Raw genomic sequence first — 23,233 nt, 5'->3', positions numbered from 1 at the left:
CCGTCTCAAAAAAAAAAAAAAAAGGCATGTAATTTAAGAAGCTATCTTACACACCAAAATCACTAAGATCAAATTCTTGTTTGGTCCAGTTATACATAACTATCTCAGCACCCATGCATGATATTCAAAACGTTCAAGAGTTCAGTGTTTCAATACTGTCTCACTACTGCCAGCCTTTACACTTCCATTATTTGTTTACGTATTTCTAACTGTTCGTAACAATAATTGATCACTAGCCCATCTGATTCTTTATAATTGAGTCCTTATCACATCCTGCACAGCCACTGGGTTTTCTCTAGCATCTTTGCCCTTTTAGAAGGGCAGGGGTGCTTTGCTTATCATTTCAATCTGGTTAAAAATTTTTTTCTTAATCAGCTGACTTTAAGATTCACCAATCCATTTTTATACACATCAATTGTATTTTTCCTTTCAAAGTCCATTTTTGATGATGTCACTTTATGATAAAAACCTACAGCATCCTGATAAGAGTACATGCTCTAAGATCTTCAACCTAGTTTTCAAGTCATTACTCCAAACCTATTTTTCACACAAATTTCTTAGTAGTACCCTAACTGTTCATACCCCCCACCCCACTTACTCGTTACTATTTCTTATCATTACCTCAAACATACCCTTAATGCATTAAAGATTTTCGACACCAAATTCAAAATAAGTACTCACCCCAGGAAATGAAGAAGCCGGTTTTATTTGGTACCTCCCAAATATCCTGCCAATAAGCAACAGGAATTTCTCCCATATCTAGGTATTCTTTTATTTATATTCTATCAGCTCCTAACAACAGAACTCCTGTGCACATCGTATACAATATCTAATAATATTACACTGCCTTGAATTTTAAAAAACCATAGACATTCAGTTCTAGAAGACTAAGTGGTCTTCTCATATATGAAATTTACAAATTTGGCCAGGCGCGGTGGCTCACGCCTATAATCCCAGCATTTTTGGGAGGCTGAGGAAGGCACATAGCTTGAGGTCATGAGTCTGAGACCAGCTTGGGCAACATGGCAAAACCCCATCTCTACAAAAAATACAAAAATTAGCCAGGAGTGGTGGTGTGTGCCTGTAGTCCCAGCTACTTGGGGAGGGTGAGGTTGCGAGGATTGCTTGAGCCTGGGAGGCAGAGGTTGCAATGAGATGAGATTGTGCCACTGCACTCCAGCCTGGACAACAGAGCAAGACCTTGTCTCAAAAATGAAACAAAACAAAACAACAACAACAACAACCCCCCCACCAAAAAAAAAAAAAAAAAGAGAGAAAAAGAAAAAAATATTCTCCAGAAACTAATTCACTGAAAGGACGAACTATCACAAATTAATTTCACCCAGGGAAGCATACCTTTTCTCTCACAAATAAGTGTGTAAAACTCAATTTTTAACATAGACATTTTAAATTTTGTTATCTAAATATTGAAAGCAGGTCATCTAAAATATCTGGAGATTGAGACATTCTATGAAACAGGCCTATACCCTTTAAAAATGTCAAGGTCATAAAAAACAGAAACAGTTCAAGATTAAAGAGCAGTGATGAAAGTAATCTGTGATCCTCAATTTGACAATGGGCCCCCATTGTCAATCTCCCTTTCTCTTTCTTATAAAGGTAATCAGTGTGATAAGTAGCAAAGTTTGAATAAAGTTGGTTGCTTTGATTAGTGGTTTATCAGTGTTAATTTCCTGACTTCAGAAATTGTGGTTATATGAAAACATATACTTATTGTCAAGAAACATACACTAATGTACTTTTGAGTAAGGGACATCATGCCTGCAACTTTTTTTTTTTTTTTTGAGACAGGTCTCACTCTGTCACCCAGGCTGTAGTGCAGTGATGCAATCTTGGCTCACTGCAATCTCCCCTTCCTGGGTTCAAGTGATTCTCCTGCCTCAGCCTCCCGAGTAGCTGGGATTACAGGTGCGTACCACCATGCCCGGCTAAGTTTGTATTTTTTTAGTAGAGACGGGGTTTCACCATGTTGGCTAGGCTGGTCTCAAACTCCTGACCTCAAGTGATCTGCCCGCCTCAGCCTCCAAAAGTGCTGAGATTACAGAGGCGAGCCACCACGCTGGCCCACTTGCAACTTCCTTTCAAAAGTAAACCCAAATAGTGTTGTGGATGAGGGGAAGAAGAGAGGGAGAGAGAATCATACAGCCAATGTGATAAAGCGGTAACATCTGGAAAACATGGGTGAAGGGTATAGTTTTGCAATTTTCCCATTAGTCTCAAATTATCCCAGAATTGGTTAAAAACAAACACATAAACAGGTCATCCATATTCATACTTCTGCTGCTGGTAGTCTAAAAGCAGCTATGTTCTGCACCAAAAGTATTAAAGAGATAAGGTCTTTTCATTTCGTCATTCAGTCCCCACTATCATTCATGACTGTTTAATCACTATCTGCCTAAGAGTGTATATAGGACATGTAGATCAGTACTATAATTTCACAGATGAGGTCACTATGGTCCAATGGTCCAAAAGGTATGGGACATGCAGCTAGTCAGCCAAGACCCTTAGGCCAGAGCTTATCTCATACGACAGTGTGCCAGTCTTCTGTGCTATTTACATCTTTCATGTTCATTCATGAGAACTTTAATTGGTTCCAGGACCCACACAAGAAACCAAAAATCTGTGGAAGCTGAACTCCAGTAGTTTAGCCTTATGTAAACTATGGATACGAAAGGCAAGACCTCCGTATCCACAAGTTTCACCTTTATCCAAGGATGCAGAATCTGTGGAGATAAAGCAGGTCCTCCGCGGGGCAAGGGGTGCTGGGGGAGACCGTAAGTGAAACAACCACAAAATAAATAAATCTGTCTAGCCTTCATTTTTCATTATTTTCTACCCTCTGGGATTGGAATGACAGCTACTCAATCTATGAGGCCTGTTTAAGAATACAGATTCCTGACCCTTACTTAAGACATAGATAATTACTCCTTCTGGAAAATCCACCTGAAGGATATTCTGATAGAAGAGTATGGGGACTAATTAATTAGAATAAAAATAATTTAATGCTTCATTTTACAACAGATTTTCAACTACTAATTGCAAATAAAAATGAAAGTAAGTATGCCCCATGAGGTGGCTCAGGCCTGTAATCCCAGCACTTTGGGAGGCTGAGGTGGGCGGATCACTTGAGGTTAAGAGTTCAAGACCAGCCTGGCCAACACAGTGAAACCCCGTCTCCACTATATATATGTGTAAAAAAATTAGCTGGGTGTGGTGGCGTACGCCTATAGTCCCAGCTACTTGGGAGGCTGAGACAGGAGAATTGCTTGAACCCAGGAGGCGAAGGTTACAGTGAGCAGAGACTGCACCACTGCACTCTAGCTTGGGCAATAGAGCAAGACCCTGTCTAAACAAACAAAACAAAACAAACAAAATATATATATATATATATATATATATATATATATATATATATGTATGTATGTCAGATACATTTAATACAGCTCATGCACACAGGGTGAATGCTGAAATAAAAATATAAAACAGAAGTTACAGAAAGATAGCATTTCTTTCCAGATTAATATATAAATGACTCAAATGTAAGGGGCATTTTCATTTTTTTCCCTCAGAATTTAAAATTTTTTGTATGTCTATTGCATGTAAAGTATAAATCTTTTTTTATGTTTCTGAAATGTGGCAGGTGGTTGGACTATTATTTTATGATACATCATTTGTAACACTGCTGTATGAGAATGCTATCCTCTTAATAGCCTATGAGGCAGACATATCTCCATTTTACTTGTGAGACAACAGCTTAGAGAATCTAAATAACTTATCCAAGAAAGCACAGCTAATCATTAGGCTGAATTTTTGTTTACCATTATGTCTAAAAAATTCATGTAAAGTTGTCAGTCATACTCTGCTATGCTTCCTAGAGAATGTTTAATCTCACATGCCATTCTTAAGTCTGCAAAATGACTGAAGCTACATAAGGTATAAACTGAATAAAATTTTAATAATAATAATAATTATTATTATTTTTGAGACGGAGTCCCACTCTGTCACCCAAGCTGGAGTGCAGTGGCACGGTCTCAGCTTACTGCAAGCTCCGCCTCCCAGGTTCACGCCATTCTCCTGCCTCAGCCTCCCGAGTAGCTGGGACTACAGGCACCCGCCACCACGCCCGGCTAATTTTTTTTATTTTTAGTAGAGACGGGGTTTCACCATGTTAGTCAGGATGGTCTTGATCTCCTGACCTTGTGATCCACCTGCCTTGGCCTCCCAAAGTGCTGGGATCACAGGCGTGAGAATACTTATAATAACTATACATTTGCCATATAAAGACACAACAATTTTATTGGAGGAAAGACTAAGACTACAATGAGTTTAAAAAAACAAAGTGGGCATATTTAAAAGTATAATCTTCCACATCATTTTAATAGGCTGATATAAAAATACACACATGTCAAACGTACTACCTTAAAACTGTTAATTTTATGACAATATGCAAGCAAACATTAGATGCAAATTACAAGCCAAGTGTTCTAAAATACAAAATAAAAATCTGTTGTTTCCGTTTCTATTGCTTGTGATTCTTTTCTATCAGCAATTTTAAAAAATCTTACCTTTTATTATAGTCTTTACTGGTTAAACTTAAAAAAATAAAGGGCAGACTATCACCATACAAGGTATTTAATAATCTTCCCTCATTCATCAAGGGGAATTTAAACAGACTAAGTAATAACATACTTAGTTAACATAACATACACAGTCTTCAGACTAGTTATGACATCATTTCCATCAATAACCCACCCTGTCAATTTCCATTACCCTATCAAAAGGGGGTAATGTATAGTTCCAAAAATTGCCTCAATTTTTTATCTTTAGTGAAAACTACCTCCTCTTGTGACTGATGGACACAAGAACATTTTTAAAAACTTACCCCTGACCCCGCAAAAGAGAAGTAGTAGTAGCGTGAGTTCGAGTAGCCTAATAGGAACCTGTTGGCTTTTCCCTGCATATGTCACATGACCCTGTCAGATTTGGCCTAAATTCTTTCCTTTGGTTAATACATTTGGTAATAAGTTAACAAACGAGCAAGCCATATCTGAATTTCCTTTTAAATATTCCAGCTGAGATTTCATGGCCAGTTGCCTTTCTGATTGGAGTGAAGAAAAATTATAGGAGCTGGGATTGTTTCTCTTAAACCATAATTACTAAGGATTTATGCAATCTTAAAGCTTGCTTCAAAAGTTGTGAATACCGGAATAAATTCTGATCCTACACAAACATTATGGGTACATTTATTGTCTCTCTTGATGGGGTCATTGTGGTGGTGGGAAGAGGGCTGAAGAACTGGGAAGGTAAAAAACAAATAAACACACACACACACAAAACAAAAACTCCACAACTGACTGTCAAAACTTCATTTTCATAATGCAATGTTTTAAAGAGTATGATCTTGGCACACTGAACAAAGAAAACACTGATTGAGAACAGCCAAATAATGCTTTAATATAGTAATCTATGTAGGATACCAAGTAATTTTTAAAAAGGAAGTGTCCTTACTCAATAATAAATTCATCAATAAAACAAAGAAACAAAACCACTCAAATTCAATTACCCAAACATTCAATGAAATCTGAGTATTTTTAGTTGTAGAAAAAGGCCTGGGCTTTCTTGTTTCTAATCTAGTGGAGAAAATAAACCTAGAAACAATTCCATTATAATCCAATGTGTGCTAATTTTGGTTCAAAAAATCCATAAAGGAAAATAATTCCAATGAAATCACCATGTTTCTACAGAATAAGATTATGAAATAAAGTGAAATAAGACAAGAACATTACAATCATTATATTGTAACTGCTGTTTTTATCTGTATTTACCACAAAGCTATAAACTCGATGACAGTGAATAAGGATGTTTTTTTCTCCTAGTCAAGCAGAGGCTGGCTTCAATATTGTATTGAACACAGATATTCAATATTGAATAAGTAAAAATTTTAATCACATAATTCTAAAAAGGAGTCTAATAAAACTATAGAAAAGATAAAATAGCAATTACTTTCAGTAATTAGAAATAAAAACAAAACTTGCTATTTATATACTATTTACAGTATTTTAAAGTATTACAAACAAGATTCTTTTCTGTTTTTTTGAGACAGGGTCTCGATCTGTCACGCCCAGGATGGAATGCAGTGGCATAACGTCGGCTTACTGCAACCTCCGTCTCCTGGGCTCAAGCTATTCTCCCACTTCAGCTTCTCAAGTGGCTGGGACTACAGGCACATGTCACCGCACCCGGCTAATTTTTGTATTTTTAATAGAGACGGGGTTTCGCCACATTGCCCAGGCTGGTCTCGAACTCCTGAGCTCAAGCAATACTCCCGCCTCAGCCTCCCAAAATGCTGGGATTACAAGCAGGAGCCACTGTACATGATCAGTTTAACTTAAAATTAGTAATGAAATATTTAAAAGACCCTTAAAGTAAATAGCATTTAATGTGAATTAAAGATCAATTGTTAGCAAGTGAAAAACCACAAAAAAGCCAATAACATTGACATTCAAACTCACTTTTTCCACAAAGTCACAATAGGTTAAATTATATTTTACTACAATTTTATAAAAAGTTTACAAAGATGTGAAACATAGGAAACATGGTCCTTTTAATTTATTCGGATAGGTATTAGAAATAAAAGCATCCTGATCAGGCATGGTGGCTCACACCTGTAATCTCAGCACTTTGGGAGACCGAGGCAAGCGGATCACCTGAGGTCAGGAGTTCAAGACCAGCCTGACCAACATGGTGAAAACCCGTCTCTACTAAAAATACAGAAATTAGCTGGGCGTGCTGGCAGGCGCCTGTAATCCCCACTACTCAGGAGGCTGAGGCAGGAGAATCACTTGAACCTGGGAGACAGGCTGCAGTGAGCCGAAATCGCACCATTGCACTCCAGCCTGGGGGGCAGAGCAAGACTTCGTCAAATGAATGAATGAATGAATAAATAGAAAAGCATCCTTTGAGAAGCAGTACAACATCTGGAAGAAGCCAGATAAACGTGGGCTCAAAATTTTGGTTCTGCCTCTTACTAACTTCATGAATATAAGTCACGTAATTTCTTTGAGAATAAAGCGTGTTTGTGTGCATATGTGTATGTGTGGTGTGAAACAGAAGTCAAAGTTCATTCCCCCTCATTTGGATATTCAACTACTCCTGCCCAAGTCACTGAAACACCTGTTTTTCTCATATACACTGGAGTGGCAACTTGGTCATTAGGTATCTAAATGAGTAGGTCTATTTCTGGATGCACTACTCTGTTCCGCTGTTCTATTTATTTATCCTTGTGCCAATACCGTAGTTTTAGTTACTGTAGCTTTCTAAGTTCTGGTATCCAGCAGTATTAAGTTTTCTAACTTTGCTTTTCAAAACTGTCTTCACTACTTTTGGTTCTGCTTTTCCATTTTCATTTTTTGCATCAGCTTATCAATTTCTTTTTAAAACCTAATTTTATTGATAGCGTTCAATCTTTAGACCAACTAGAAGAAAGCTGGTATCTTTATAACAGGGAGTCTTTCAACCTCAAATATGGTATGTCCTTCCATTTATTTAAGTCATCTGTAACTTCCATCAGCATTTTATAGTTTATAATGTAAAAGATCTTGCACTTCTTCCGCTGGATCCATTCCTAGATATATCACAACAAAACCAACTCCAGTGAAAATATTCTCTACATATAAGAAACAATTTTTCAATGCCATTCTAAGAGATATATGCTACTTTCATTTTTATGTTATTTGGCTAACACTGCAAATCTCTCATGAAGCACATCTGCCTGTATTTTAAAGGCTACCTTTTGATCCTTAGGGTACCTTATAAGCATGGTGGAATGGTGTAAATTACAGGTGAATTCTTGGTAGATTAAAATAATCTCTGCCAGCTACAAATTATTTCAAGTCAGTGTCTCCATGTGGAGGCTACTGAAAATTTCAGTGGGACGAAACTATTTTTGTGCTGACTATGCAAAGTATAACATCTGGCTACCAGGCATTTAATGCCAATAGAATCCCCACAATCATTCTAACGAGCAAACACTGTTGCCACACATTTGCAAACTGTTCACATCCTTGTGAAGTCTACTACTAGGCATTTTAAACAAGTGGCCCGAGTGATTCTGATGCCAAAACACAGGATGGGATCAAGTATTTTCTAGTCTTCAGTTTGTGATTATCTTAACTAAGTAAATTAACTGGTGAAAACTTTCTCAGACATTAGAACCACAATGTCACTGATAATGTTATTAAAGGATAATAAATAAAAAATTAGTAATCTAAAACAAGTACAACCAAGATCAAGACATTTTTACACAGAAAACCAAACATCACAAATTCTTCCATACAACTAGTAATGTAATTTCTTCATAACATTATTTCCTACTCATCAGCAAATAAATTACTTCTAGGTCTACCAGAGGGTTGTAGCTGTTTTTCAATTTATATTAACATGAGAACCTGTAAGTAAGATTCTGTTGAGAGTCGGGTGTGCTGCTCTATACACAGTCCCTAAATTGCCTGCCTTAGATTAACAAGTATTCTTATTACAAATAAGAAGTACAAATATAACATATGTGCTTAGACAAGTATTTTTATCTAAATCTCAAGAATAACTAAACTGAGAAAGGAACCTAAAAAGCTGGTAATCCTATACATACTTTAACCAAAGAAAAGCATAACTTATACCATAATGAGGTAATCATTAGATTCTGAGAGGCTAATTAGAATAAGTTATTTATATACTTTGTAAAATTGTTCAGTTCCTATAGAATAGCATAATGGAAAAACGAAGAATAGTATCACGAGTCAGAACTCGATGCTAGCCTTAATTCTGTTATTTACTGGTTTGGGAAAGTCTATTAATCAACTGATCTTTAATTTCTTCATCTTTAATCAACAAACCACTCTGACAGTCTATGCCAACAATTAGGATGAAATGAAATATGAATATGAAGGTGCTTTAAGAAAAAAACTATCGAATGCTATTCAGTTACAGAGAACTGTAACTGCTAAAGGATAACAGTATTTTCAGTGAATGCTTCAAATAATTCATATTGTTTTCTGCTTTCATTAATGACTGTATGTGAAACTCAGAAAAATGGCAGGTGGCCTTACTATCAACTTTGCTGTACTAATTTTACTTCTCTGAATATTTTATCATAAGAGAAGCACAAGACTAAGTGTGCCAAAGGCCAGCAATTTTAACAGAATGATTCTAAAAATTTATAATATCTTGCCTATTATTAAAATTTTCTGTAACTGGAAGACAGGTTATGAAATTTTATAATCCACAGCAAACTAAAGCACAGCCGTTTACTTGCTGAATACATGACATTCTTCAGACTTGATAGTCCCCTTTCAATAAATTTTACTGAGTTCAAAGCCCACATTACACTTTAGCACCCTTTTTGTTAAGAAAAAAATAGCTAGTTCAAAAACGAAGAGGTACAGGGCAAGAAGCCATTAGTTTGTCAAAACCTAAGTTAAATAACAAAAATACGAACACTGCTTTATACCTAGTAAGTTCCACATCAATCAAATTACTATGAGCATAAAGACTGGAGTTAAAAAAAATTATCAACACTATATTTAAAAAGTTTATTAGAAGAAGGAAAACAAGGAAAGAACTAGTCAGCTAGCTCCAGGTAGAAAAATAAGGCAATACTAGAAATATTTAATGTTCTTCACAAGGAGTGAAGTATCTCCAAAAAAAAAAAGATGCTTACTTCTATCCTAGACAATGATGTATAAAACAACTGTAGGTAGATTGCCCCCCTCCTATAGATTAATACAACATGAGAAAATAACTCAATATTTAATATTGAACCTGAAGCCCAGAATTTTACACTGTTCTCTGCATTTCAGAGTAAAAACTATTAATCTTAAAATTATTCTCTCTCCAAGTTGTTGTCAACAGGAGAATCAATATAAAGGGGCTCCAAGGGGCCAAAGAAGGTGTAATTTTAGAATCAAAAATAGATATAAAATTGATGTCTTACACTGCAATGAACTGAAACATATCAATTATCCCCAAAATCTACCCATTTGTAGATAACAATGAGGATAAAAACATGAGTCACCTTTAAAAGTTGCTAGGGCATCAATGTTATTCTGAAAGTAAAGGAAACAATCTTGCATTATTCTGACTCTTACATGAACTGTCATCAGTTGTAACCTTACAACTGATGAGGGATAGCTATTCTTCTTTATAGAAAAGTTCCAGATAATAAATGAATAAAGAATGACACAATTAACAAATTATCATTTTGCAACCTCTGGAAAAAAAATTATCAAAGGCTGCTAAAACCATTAGGTGGATCAGGCTGGTCATCTCACAATGGAGACAACCAAACACGTGTCTCCCGATACAGTGCAACAAAAACTAACAGAACCCCATGTTGTCAAAATAAACCAACCAACCCATAAACTATCTGACCAAGCCTCTAGATCGAATTCCAGTTTACAGGAAAGAGACATAGGAACATCTTAAATACTACTATGGGGAAGCAATCAGCAAGGTCAAGAGTGTGGGAAAATAAATAGGATAAAGTTTCTTCATCAAATAAATGGAAAGGGAAAAAAAAGATGAAGGAAAAACAATTACACATTAAGACATATCAAACAAATGCAATGTATGAACCTTATTTTGACTGTGATTCAAATGGAACAATTGTTAAAGACATTTAAGTCAATTAGGGAGATTAGAGTTAATAATAAATTATTTTAAAATGTATGATATACTGTAGTTATTGTTTTGAAATAGAACCTCAGATATTACACTATAAAAATGGAAGAATAAAATTATTTTTTCATGCATCTAACTTTAATATATTAGAATAAGCAACAGAGTTGCAAATTTGAACAAGTGTTTTAGATTTTTATAAAAAAATTAACACCCCAAAACTATGCACTGAAATTCTTATACTTCAACCCAAAAGTGATTACTAGTCATCCTGCTAAAAATACATGTGTTGGTTATAAGCCTATCTTAAAAAATGAAAACTTTTTTTTTTTTTTGAAAGACAGCACAGACTGTTGCTACTGGGCATTTTCTGTGAATCTCAAATAACTAACACTAACAAAGGAACATACTTTGGGGATGCAGATCTCAAGCCTTACAGGTAACTGTAATGGTTGTAACATTCACATCTTAAAATCTCCCGGGAAAATAATCTGGAATTAATTCCAACCAATTCTAATGAGAATTGAGAGAACTTATCTCTATCTTATGATTTCATATTCTTGATATGTGAGCTCAGTAAAATTACTTTAAAAATATGCAAATTCCATTTCCATAGGTCTTTTATATTATCAGCCTTGAGACTTGATTCATAAAGAAATCCACTTCATGGGTACATAATTAAAATATTTTTCTTTTTTTTGGGAGAGCCTTGCATCATGATCCATTCATAGGGAAGTGCAGAGTAGATTATTTCCATGAATAGTATGCAAAAAGAAAATTTATGAAATCCTTCAAGTTATTTTCAATCTGGTATGGGTCTAATTGTTGTTAACAATGTTGCCAGTCATACTACCACTAAAACTATGGGAAACTGGGGGTCACAAAACGAAAATAACACAGGTAATTGCTAATTCCAATCAGAGGTGTATTAAAATATCAGATTTCAAGCTGAAGCTATGTTAGTCTATAATGCAGAATGCTGGCCCAGTGGTGATTATTTCCCACAACTGACCAGAATTCCTTCCCTAAGCATCTATTAGGCTGCTTTCTTTACAACCTAAAGAAAGGTAGAGAAGCACATATCTAGATTGCTGTTTAATCATAGAGACATCTAAAAAGTCATTTATATCCGATTTCTAAGCAAGCTGTGTAGAACCTATTTACTGCCATTTATACAGGCACTAAAGCACAACACAGCAGTAAGAGCTGAACAAGAATCTGATCTGAAACTTACCTATGAAAAGATGACAGGACATGACAAAATCTTAACAATAAAACAAAAAACTATTATGATAAGTCTTAGATTTGTTGTGTTCCAAATTTTTGTGTCCATTTCATAGGCATGTCTTATGAAGGGAGGATGCCTGGGCAGTAATAACAGAAATCAGGAGCTGAGCAGCTCCTGCGACTAAGAATACATGATAAATGAAGAAAGGTATTAGGCTAAAGATAGGTAAATCTACACATCTAGTACTGCAAAGTGGATCTTAGGGCTCCATTTGAATACATTAATTGGCTGTATATGTTCAGTATCAATACCCCAAATGAGCAAAGGCCCAGAACTTGGGGTGGAAGACCAGAGTCTTTAAAAAAGAAATCTAGCCCAGTGTGTGTGCAATAATGTAAATCAAAATGAACACTGCAACAGATACCTTTGTTACATGGACATTTATTGTATTAGTAAGTTTTTTTGTTTGTTTTTGTTTTTTTCTTTTAAATAGCTATACCCATGTAATTGGAGGGGGTGGTCAAACATAATCACTAGCTTACAGTACATCTGCTTACAGTAGCAACATTACTTTTTAAAACACAAGCTGATTTAAATCTTTCCAATTACATAAAAGCTGGCAATAGAATCCCTCAGTTTCAGCTGAATAACTAGAATTATAAAAATTCAAAATAAAGTTTTAAAAAAATAATTTCTTTGACAAGATAGGGATTCATACACAGCCTCTGATATCCAAAGCCCTTCAAAACATATTATCTACATGGATAAATACTTCCTGGAGAGGGAAAAAAGGTAATCACCAATTTAATAATTTGGGGGTGGGAACAATTTTAATATACAAATATAAACAAAGTTCTCAACGCTCCAACTTCAGGGGTACAACAAGCCTAAAACATTTTTTTTTCTTTAACATATCCAAAAGAGAAGTATATGGCCCAAGCCTATAAGCTTCCTTAAGTGACAAATACACTAAATTCAAATTCACTGAAATAATTATCTGGTAAAATGGCCAGGCATAGAAAGACCAAAGCAAAAACCAGTGTACTAACCTAGTTCAGTAGCTATGTAACTAATGTTTTTCTTATGGTGTGCAAATCTTTTGATAGTGAAATTTCTCTTTCACTATTATGTTTAAATAGTTGACTTTTCAGATGCTCTAAAACACACAAATCAAAAGCACAGACAAGAAAAAACACACCATTATATTTCATAAAAAAAACATAAGAAACAATAGGGGGGTCTTTACCTTATTGTACATTAGACCCTCACTTTGAATTTTCAGGAAAGTAGAACTTTTTCAAAAGACTAATATCTAAAAGCAAAAGCAATTTGGCATGTTTTAACCAACATTAAATATTTTACATATATTATAAACACACACACAAACACACATACATGTATACATACAAATAAAAAGGGTTTTGGTTTTTTTTTTACCTAAATGCAAACTGGATGAGGATCCATGTGATGAAAGTGATGGCGGTGGCGTAAGTGAATGTCCTGGAGTTTGGCTTGGCAGAGGCATGCCTATTGGACTTGGAGAGGAGGAAAATCCCAGACTATTGTAAAATGGTTGCCCTATGGGTGCTAGGCTGCTACTAGATCTTTTGTACAAGTCAGAGCTAGTAGATAGAGACTCTCTCCTTGTGGCACTACTACTTGCAGAACTGCCAACTGAAGAAGAAATAAAAAAAACCCTAATTACATACAGTGTTAACTGAATAAAACCTATCCCCAACTCTCGCTGGGCAATAACAGAAGTGATCACAATAATTATTTTTAGAAACATTTTGGAGAAGATAATTACTGTGATAACTATATATACTAACTTATTAATCATAAAAGGGTATAAATGCACCCCAATAAAGAACCAAATACTTAACAGAGCAGTCATATGATTCATTATTTCACACATATTTACCACTGACACATCTGATTACTGTGCTTTAATACCCTGGTATGATTTATAAACCCTGGAATTGCAAGTTGTCTGCATTAGGACATGCTAGAGATTAAATTCCATTAAGTTTAAATTCTGATAGTATCCTAATCTCTGAAACCTGCTTCTTAGACTTTAACTCAATGCCAAGAAAAGATTATATGAATAAATAATTAGTACATTTCCTTCACCATTCATATTTAATTTGTCATCTAGCTGTGTTCAAAACATAGCCCTTTAAGTCCATATTGGCCCGAATATTGATCAGTTGTGAAATACAGTGAGCAGCTAACTCAACAGTATTTTTTACACTACACATTCTCCCTTGTTCTTTAACTACATTACAAAGTAACTCAACTTTTCTAAAATTAATAGCTCTCACTGTTATCAAACCAAAGACATACTTTCACTTATCCCACAGGACTCTTCTACTCCTAAGATGCTAGTACTACTGCCTCCTGAGCCCCTTACTCAAGGCTGATCAGGTTTTTGTCATTTGATAATAACACAATTTCTCTTACTTTACATACCTTAATACACTGCATACCGAATTTTTACTTAACACCAAATGTAACTATTATCCTTCTAATCCTTTTTCCTTTTATAGTGCAGAAAATAAAGGCCATGTAGGCCCTGGTGAGCTATACATGCTCAGAAGAGCTAATCAAGATCTGGCTGTTAATCAACACCTGTCTGGATAATCAAATTCCACAGCATGCATCTCTAAGGGCTGTCCAAACTCTCAGTTCTCAAGTCTCACTTAAAGCCCATATATTCAAGTATGTTTCCTTCCTATTTCTAAGCACTAGCCTCTTTTAACTGAATAACTTTTACATCTAAGAAAATTTCAAACCACATTTCTGAACCTGCCAAATACATTTTTAAATGACAAGCTCTATATTCGGACCAATATGGCAATGCTTTTCAAGGGATCTAAGTTTCTATTAAATCTTATTTAAGCACAAGTCATATATAAATAGGTCATACAGGGTATAAAGAAAAAAATTAAGGAGAGTACATCATGGGTAGACCAAGGTAAGAGTATAATACAGATGGAAAACTTAATTACGTTGGTTTTGCCAAATTCAAAATTCTATAAAGGGGTAAAAAAACCAGGCTTATGCTACCATATTAGGCAAAAGATTATAATGCTATTCAACCTTTTATACCAGCCAATGCAGTTTCTGAGACTGATCATGTTTTGTTGAAAATTTTACATTTTAAGATATCATAGTAAGAAAATACTAGGTGTCTATATGCATTTTTATTGCAAAAGTGAATTATAAGCACATGTAATAAACAGTTATTCTTGAGTTGGTTTTGGTAAAACTGGCAATGTATGCTACATTAACTATGCTAATTTAAAAGGACACTGTCAAAGTGATTTTTCTAAAATATGGCTACATTTTAAATTCCTATTTATTTCAGAAAACAATTTAACTGACAATGAAAGACAACAGCTCTAATAAGAGCAGCATTATTCCCCTGACAAATAATCCAAGAAACCAGTTTTGACACATGCAATATTATTTTCCTCCAAAAAGGAAAAGTCAAGCCAAACATTTAAAAATAATTCAGAAATAACCTTAAATATAAAGAAGCTGGCTCTTTAAGTTTTACTATATGTCTAAATTATCTCCAACAGTATGACTATGAGATATGAAACAAAGTGTACCTAAAATATCTAAGAGGGTAGACAGACTGCTAATCATTCATCGACTGTGAAAAAAGGCTAAATTATAAACTTCCAATTGTAACAACACTTTAAAAAATAACAGGTCATAGAAAAGATGATTTAAATTATATGTTACGATGTTTAGGCTTCTTGGCCAACTATATCATAAAATGGGGTATTTAACACTGTTAAACATTAATAATTTCATCATAGAGGTAAGAGAAGGACTGTGTATGTTACTTGTATATGTGTATACAGGCACACAACCATATTATGTTTTAGAGCTCATGTAAGTATGTAATTGCCATAATGTGAAAAGGCAGTGCGCAAACTTGTAAGAGTCCATATGTATAGCACTTGAAAAAACTCCCACAAAATGCCCAAGAGGAGGGAGATGATGGACTCTTTACTGGCATTCAGGGGTGGCAATCACTAATGCTCTCTAAAGCAAGGTAAAATGAAGCTCTTACAGATTGGAGTCAGAACTGAGTAAGCCATGCTTGTAAATAACGGAGGTGTGAAGGTTAGTTTTGGGGAAACAGGGCATCTGTAGTGGACAAAATGTTCATGTCAATCAATTCCTGAAAGGGGGAAAACAGCCTTAACTAAGAAACAAATGGAAATTTGAAAGAATTGAGTAGGGGCCTAGAAATCTGAACCAGACCATCAGTGACATACTACGTGAGAAAGGAAACATGGGGTTTAATCAATGCTCTCTTTTTTCTGAATTATTTAAGGCCTACAATTTATAATTTAAAAACTATTTCCACAAGTTTGTTTTTTATGTTACTTGTTCTTCCAGTTTTCCTCAGAATATTTAGGATTCTTTGGAGAAAATGTCCCAATTGTGTTAGAAACAAGGAATGAGTCCTATGGGAGTGCGTGAGGTGGACAAAGAGATACACAACTCCAAAAGCAATGAAAAAACTCAAGTACAAAATTGAAAAGATTTAACAATCCCCATGTTCACTGGATTTTCCCTCAGAAATTCTTATGAGCAGTCTTCAGATTATTTTGTGTCAGTCCAATGACATTCACTTATTGTATTTCATTACAATAAATGAAAAAAGATTCTGCCATCTAAAAGTTTATGGCTGTTCTAGACCATCCTTCCTGTATATATGAATGATAAAAGTTCAGAAGACACTCCCTTAGAAAACTGGCAAGCATTGTTAATAATGCCTGGCATGTGTTAGTTCTGCCATTTTCCACACCAGAAAAGAATATAATTTGATGTGGTAAGAAAAGAGATGAGAAACAGATATTAAGGACTGTAGCAAGTTATGTTATAGAAACAGAAAATCTCTTGAGGTCCAAATAGTCCTATCCTTATGAAGTAAAAGCTGCCAGCTGCACCGATAGAACTGGGTCAGCTGTTTTTTCCCTAATGTTTCCTGAGTACTGTGGAAACCTCACAGAAAACACCAAGTGTATCAACAAGAAGTCAATGTGGGCCTCTTCTGATTTCACTTAGTTCTTCCTCTACCACAGGATCCAGGAACCAGTTTGAGTGGGTCAATTATTTAGTGAAGCTATTTAAAATTTTGATTTGTTAAGTGTTATATTAAGCTAAGATACATGAATAGATACCCTTTTAAGTGAATTTTTAGTGACAAAGGCTAACTTATTTAATCTAAAAGATAACTATACTGGTAGCTTCTTAGGGGATTCTGTGTAGAACATTTCATTATTTATACACACACATATGTATTTTTTATATTAGGCCAAATTTAAAAACTGTAATAAACTACCAGCATTTAATAAGAATAAACCATCTAATAAGCACACAAAGATAACTGCTTTAAAATACCAAAAATTTAAGATGGCAAAATATTTGCCTCCACAAACATTATGTAGTGAATGAAGATGAGCTAATAATTAGTGAATAATATATTGACCCAAATAAACCCTACTAAAACAAAAATTACAGTAATCAATTCCTAGAGCCAGGGAAAAAGGAAATGTATTATATACGAGTAAAGAACAGGCTGCCTATAGTGAGTTAAACATTGGTGAGTGTTGAAAAGATTTGCAGGATTTTTTTTTCCTACAAATTAAACCAGTAGTCCAATACTTTATTCCTGTCCTTCCTATCCTACATGCTATTATTGCTTATTTTAATGTTAAACACACTCATATACCTCTTCCACTTAGCAGAGTACACTCATCGTAAAAACAAACTTACCTGATGAACCAAATCCACTGAGGGCTGAGCCTATAGCAGCACCCAAAGAGTTACCACTTCCAAAGCCAAGAGATGTACTTCCAGGTTGACCAGGTCCATGAGAAAATAAAGAACTACTCTGGGAGCTATTAGTCAAAGAACTGCTTCCATAAAATGAATTAGATTGCAGATTAGTGCTTGGCTGCTGTTGCTGCTGCTGCTGTGGTGGCTGAGTGCCAATTGGCCGAAACAGACCATTTGTGCTGCCTGTAAGGCTACTTGCAGTTCCTCCAGCTGCTGCTGCTGCTGCTGTAAAATAAATTTCAGATACTTCTTTAAACCACCCAGAAAATTCTGTATTTTAAAAATGATATCTCGACACCAGAAAAATATTATCCTAAAAATGTCAGTTACACTTACCAGCTTGTGCTGCTGCTGAACTAATTAAAACAGGTGTTGGAGCCATTAACCGAACTGGAGCTCCAAGGCCAGTCCTTGCTCCAGGGCCAACCACTAAGGCACCAGTCTGATCATAATAGGCAGTTGGAGCTAGTACTTGATAGCCTAAATAAAATAAAGGTTTACTAATGAAAGCACTTATTACAAAAACATGCATATTTGTTTTCCCCTGCATTTGTATTTTTTCAACTAGACAACACAGCTATTTGTACCATTACTATAAAATCCTTAGTTAATATATGCAAAGCAACACATTTGACAAGGTCTTACTAAATATATGAAAAAGTAATAGACTGTCATTAAACATTTTTTCTCTAAATTTTACTCAGGGGCCACAAAATGAAGAGGTATTTTCCTTAATATAGAAACTACAGGCTATGAAGGAAGGGCTGATATTAGAAAAAAAAAAATCACCATTTAGTCCTTCGAAGAGGAAGGATTAAAAAAACTGGGAGTAGCGAGGTAGAACACTGTATGAAATGTTTACTGTGCAATTTCATTGAAGTTCAAAATCAAGTGCCTCATTACCAGCATTCCGTTAGATTTTCATTTGTAACCATCTCTTTAAAAACTTAAGCCAAACATTCTATTTGTGAAGATTCTCAAGCTAGAGTTTAATTAAAAATCACACAGGCTTTAGTTTTATTGTAGCCTTAAGCACAAAGTAGGTAATCTTCACAACTAGTGGAGAATAAAGTTAACTTCTTAGCAGCCTTTCTCAATGGAGATTCTCTGTTGAACCAAAAACACAGAAAATGATTTAAGTAAGTATTTTGTTAATTCTCCTAAGGATGGTATATAACAAGCATCACTCTGGAATCACAGGAGAGAAGTTAACTATATACACTGTGGATACTTCAGAGCAGTAATAAGGCTTTATTCTTTTCTGGAACTCAGTTTAGAAAGGCTGCCTTATAAAGCGACAAAAAACTGAGGCCCAATAACCTTACAACTATCAGCAAAACATGCATTGGCAACTTTTTTTTCCCTTAAAGAGTGCTGTCTTGCTCTGTTGTCTAGGCTGGAGCACAGTGGCATAATCATAGCTCACTGCTGCCTCAAACTCCTGGGCTTACATGATCCTCCCGCCTCAGCATCCTAAGTGGCTGGGACTACAGGTACATGCCACCAGGTCCGGATAATTTATTTTTATTTTCTACAGAAATAGGACCTCACTATGTTGCCTAGCCTAGTCTTTAACTCCTGGGCCAGCGATCCTCCCGCCTCAGCCTCCCAACTGTGTCTGGCCCTTTAAGAAGTTTTTAAAAACACAGACTATACTGAAATACATTCCAACATCAATTTTTAAGTCTTATTTTGTTAATACTATGCAGAAGTGAGAGTTACAGTAAAATTAGTGATAATGCAGCATGAACATTTTATTGCCTTTAAACACAGTAGGCTAAATTCAGCTCAAATATAATAAACAGTGCTCAGATAAACACTTCACCTGTAAGACACACATGCATAGGTTGTTTTTAGTAAATACAGTAATTCTGATCAAGAATAAGCATTAGCACGCTGCTAATAAAACATCCACATTACTAGTAAATTTCAAGCTGTACATACCAGTCAATAGTCTTAACTGGTATGTGTGGTCTAGTCCTAAATCCAAGGCACACAGAAAACATTCTTGTTCAAAAACATTGTCATTTACTTAACATCTGAATTTGAATTAAAAATAAAAGTAAATCCATTTGGACATTTGGCTATAAACACTCTACTGACAAATCAAACAGCACTTAACTGCTCCTTAACTAAATTTTGCATATATAAATTCCGAGAGAGGAAATAACCCACAGTCAACTCAACTCTGAAGTCTTGTTCATTTACCTTCTAAATCTTTCTCAAATCCATCCATTCTCTTGATGGCTACTTTCCTATCCAACCAGATTATATGGTCTGCCCTTGCTCTTTTGTCCCATGTCTGTAACACATTCTCCAGAGACTGTGGTCTGAGATTGATATAAAAAGATATCAATCCACACTCTTGCTCCAAACCTCCAAAGGGTTTGAAATGAAATGCAAAGCTCTGAATATGGCCCACAACATGATCTGGTTGGTTCCTGGCTGTCTTTCTAGTTTTACCTGGTACTCATGTACCTTTTTCGTATTGGGAAAAATGGGGGTTCAAACTCCTCAGAGGCACCACGATTCCCCTCAGCACAGGAGTTTGGTGCATTCTGTTCCTTTGTCACAGCATGATATTTTTTCCCACTCTCATTCTCTACTTAGCTTAATTTTTCATGAATTCATCCATTTGACAAATATTTATCAAGTGGCTACCACATGCCAGCCACTATTCTAGGTACTGGGATAAAGCAGGGAAAAATAAGGAAAAATATCCTTAAAGGAGATCATTTTCTGCTTCAAGTGAGATAAATGAAAAATAAGTGAAAAGGTATGTTAGACAGTTTTACATATTAAAAGGAGAGAAAAATCAGACAGGGAAAGTGGATAGAAGTTATTGGGCAGTGACAATAGTGTTAATTCAAAGCTGAGAATCATGAAGAATCTCCATAACAAGATGACATATGAGGAAAAATCTAAAGAAACTGGGAGAACTAGTCACGCAGATATCTGTAGGAAGACATCTCCAAATAGAAGACACAGAAAGTAAGCCAGTACGACTGAAAGAGAGATGGAGCAAAGAGTAAGACAGGCAACAAGGGGCCAGATCCTTACAGGTCACTGTTAATAACTTGAGCTTTTACTCTGACTTCAGGCAGGAAACCATTAGAGTTTTGAGGAGAGGAGTGAATTACTTCGACTTTTCTTACACCCAAGTTACTATGTAGAGAGAGGACTCCATAGGGGAGAAAAGAGGGACAAGAAGATGTGAGAACCCAGATGGAAAGCTAATCCAGAGGAGAAGTAATGAGGACCAAGTCAAAATAGAAGTGACAGTAGAAAGGTAGTTGAATTCGGAGAACCCTAGAGATTTGCTGAGATTAGACGTGGGATGTGAGGAAAAAAGGAGTCAAGGATTCCCCTTATTTTTTGGCCTAAGAATTATAAGAACAGAATTTCTATTTATGATAAAGATGGACATCATAATTTATCTAGTCAACATTTTCTAATTTACTAACATGAGATTGTTCCCAATAGCTAATGATTAATTTTCCTGTTATTGGTTATTTATGCCTTCTCTGTTTTGATGAGTCTCTGAGGTTATCAACTTTATTGTCTTTTCAAAGAGGTGGTCAACTTCATTGTCTTCAAAGTAATTTCCGGGATAATTATTTTGTTTATTACTTTTCATTCATATCAGCTCCTATTTTTATTATTTGCTTCCTTCTACATTCTTTGGTTTTATTCTCTTTTTTTTAGAGTTTCTGGATAAATGCTTAACTCATTCATTTCCAGCCTAATTTTCTAATGTAATCATTAAAATCTATATATTCTCTATGCTATGTTTTTGTTCTAATCCACAAGTTTAAATATGCAGCATTTTCACTGTAATTCTGTTCAAAAGTTGCTAATTTCCATTCTTTTTGTCTATGGCCATACAACTCTGATCGTGCCTGATCTCATCTGAATTATCTTTTTGCTACTGAGAAAGTCTGTGACTGGTTAGATGAATGTATGAAGAGTGGGAAAAGGAAAAAAAAAACGACGTAGGGAAGAAGGAAGACAAGACATGGGGAATTGAAAAACAAAAACAAAAAAACATGGTCCTCGTACTCAAGAATTATGCAATCTAGCACAGGAGGAAACACACCCCTTCTTAATTCTAAAATGCCATTTACTTTAACATATGACATAGATCTAACAACTTCCTTTCAGAGAAACAAAACTCTCTAAGACATTTCCCATCTACAACCACATTAAAATAAGAGTTGTAGAATGGTGAAAATAAACCACAAATAGCTAAATGAAATGCAAGGCACACAGAAGTACTAAAAGAAGATGCGAGTAATATACCAAAGAGAGCAGACAAGGGAGTAATTATCAATGAATGAGCACTGGGAAAGACTGAGGAAAGCTTCATGAAAGGGACCATATTAAAAGATGAGAAGGATAGTTAATCACAAAATGTTTATGGGCTGAAATTTTAAAAAGCAAGAACTATATACACCAATTTTGTTTAAAATTTATAAAGGGGTATTTTAAGCTAGAAAAAAAAAAGAACATGAGCTAGGACTAGAGGCACAGAAGTGCATGGTATGTTTGGGTAACGGTATATGGTCTAGTGCATTAAAGCACAGGACTATGAAGGAAGTTGAGAGATTTGGTAGGCCTATAATCTCAGCACTTTGGGAGGCCAAGGCAGGAAAACTGCTTGAGGCCAGGAGTTCAAGACCAGTCTGGCAACATAGACACTGTCTCCATAAAAATAAAAATGACCATGAGACAGAATGGTAGAGAATTGGCAAGTTATTGGATGTGGAGGCACAGAAGAAAACCAATAGTTAGAGATAACTTTGAAGTTGCAGCCAAGAGTTTCTAGTTCTAGACAAAGTAAAGTGAAACAAGGTAAACAGTAGACAGGAAAATTTGGAAATGTGAGTTCATTTTCCGACATTTTCAATTTGAGGAGTGCCTGCAACATAAAAGTAGAAATGTCTGGTATAAGGACAGACATGTATTAGGTGTTCAGAAAAGAATCCAAGATGCAGATGTAAATTCACAGGGATAATAGGTGAAAGGATTAATGCAAATATACTCTCCTGAGGAATAAGTCTAAAGTATCTCCACTTTTCCCATCTGAAACGAAAATTCAAAAAGGAAAATAACTTGGGCACGGTTACACAATAGCTATGTGGTGGAAATACAGCAAATCTGACTCTGAAGAAGGCAGCCATTAAGCCAGACTGTCTTTTATATTTAAGGATATACATAGAGGAAGTAGAGACTGATAAAAAAGCAATGAGAGGTGAAAAGGCTATGAGTGAAATATCACTCCGCAGAAAAGAGTTACAAAGAGTTGGACACAGTCAACAGGGTGAACTGCGACAAACTGAGCATAAAAAAAGATACAGAGGAAATTATACTTTGTAACTGTCACTAAGTTATATTAGAGACACTGCAAAGGAATTATAGAGGCAGAATTTAAAAGTTATGGGACAGAGTATAAAT

At 35.3% G+C, this 23,233-nt stretch overlaps 1 protein-coding gene across 50 annotated transcripts in view; it reads right to left on the bottom strand.

Annotated features, from left to right (window-relative positions):
- Positions 1 to 23,233, bottom strand: part of PUM2 (pumilio RNA binding family member 2) — a 103,488-nt gene that overhangs the window by 16,170 nt on the left and 64,085 nt on the right. For 30 of the 50 annotated variants that reach the window (XM_063789252.1, XM_009442071.4, XM_063789260.1 and 27 more), the window contains 3 exons: positions 18,116 to 18,259; positions 17,717 to 18,004; positions 13,355 to 13,591 (listed from right to left, as the gene is read on the bottom strand). In XM_063789252.1, the coding sequence (XP_063645322.1) occupies positions 13,355 to 13,591; positions 17,717 to 18,004; positions 18,116 to 18,259 (669 nt within the window). The remainder of the gene's footprint in view (positions 1 to 13,354; positions 13,592 to 17,716; positions 18,005 to 18,115; positions 18,260 to 23,233) is intronic. The other 20 variants (XM_063789264.1, XM_024354227.3, XM_024354226.3 and 17 more) reach the window with 1 other exon arrangement.

This window comes from Pan troglodytes, chromosome 12, assembly GCF_028858775.2.
Source record: "Pan troglodytes isolate AG18354 chromosome 12, NHGRI_mPanTro3-v2.0_pri, whole genome shotgun sequence".
Classification (NCBI taxonomy): domain Eukaryota; kingdom Metazoa; phylum Chordata; class Mammalia; order Primates; family Hominidae; genus Pan; species Pan troglodytes.
The sequence above is the reverse complement of the archived record's forward strand: the minus strand, read 5'-3'. Positions and strand labels throughout refer to the sequence as shown.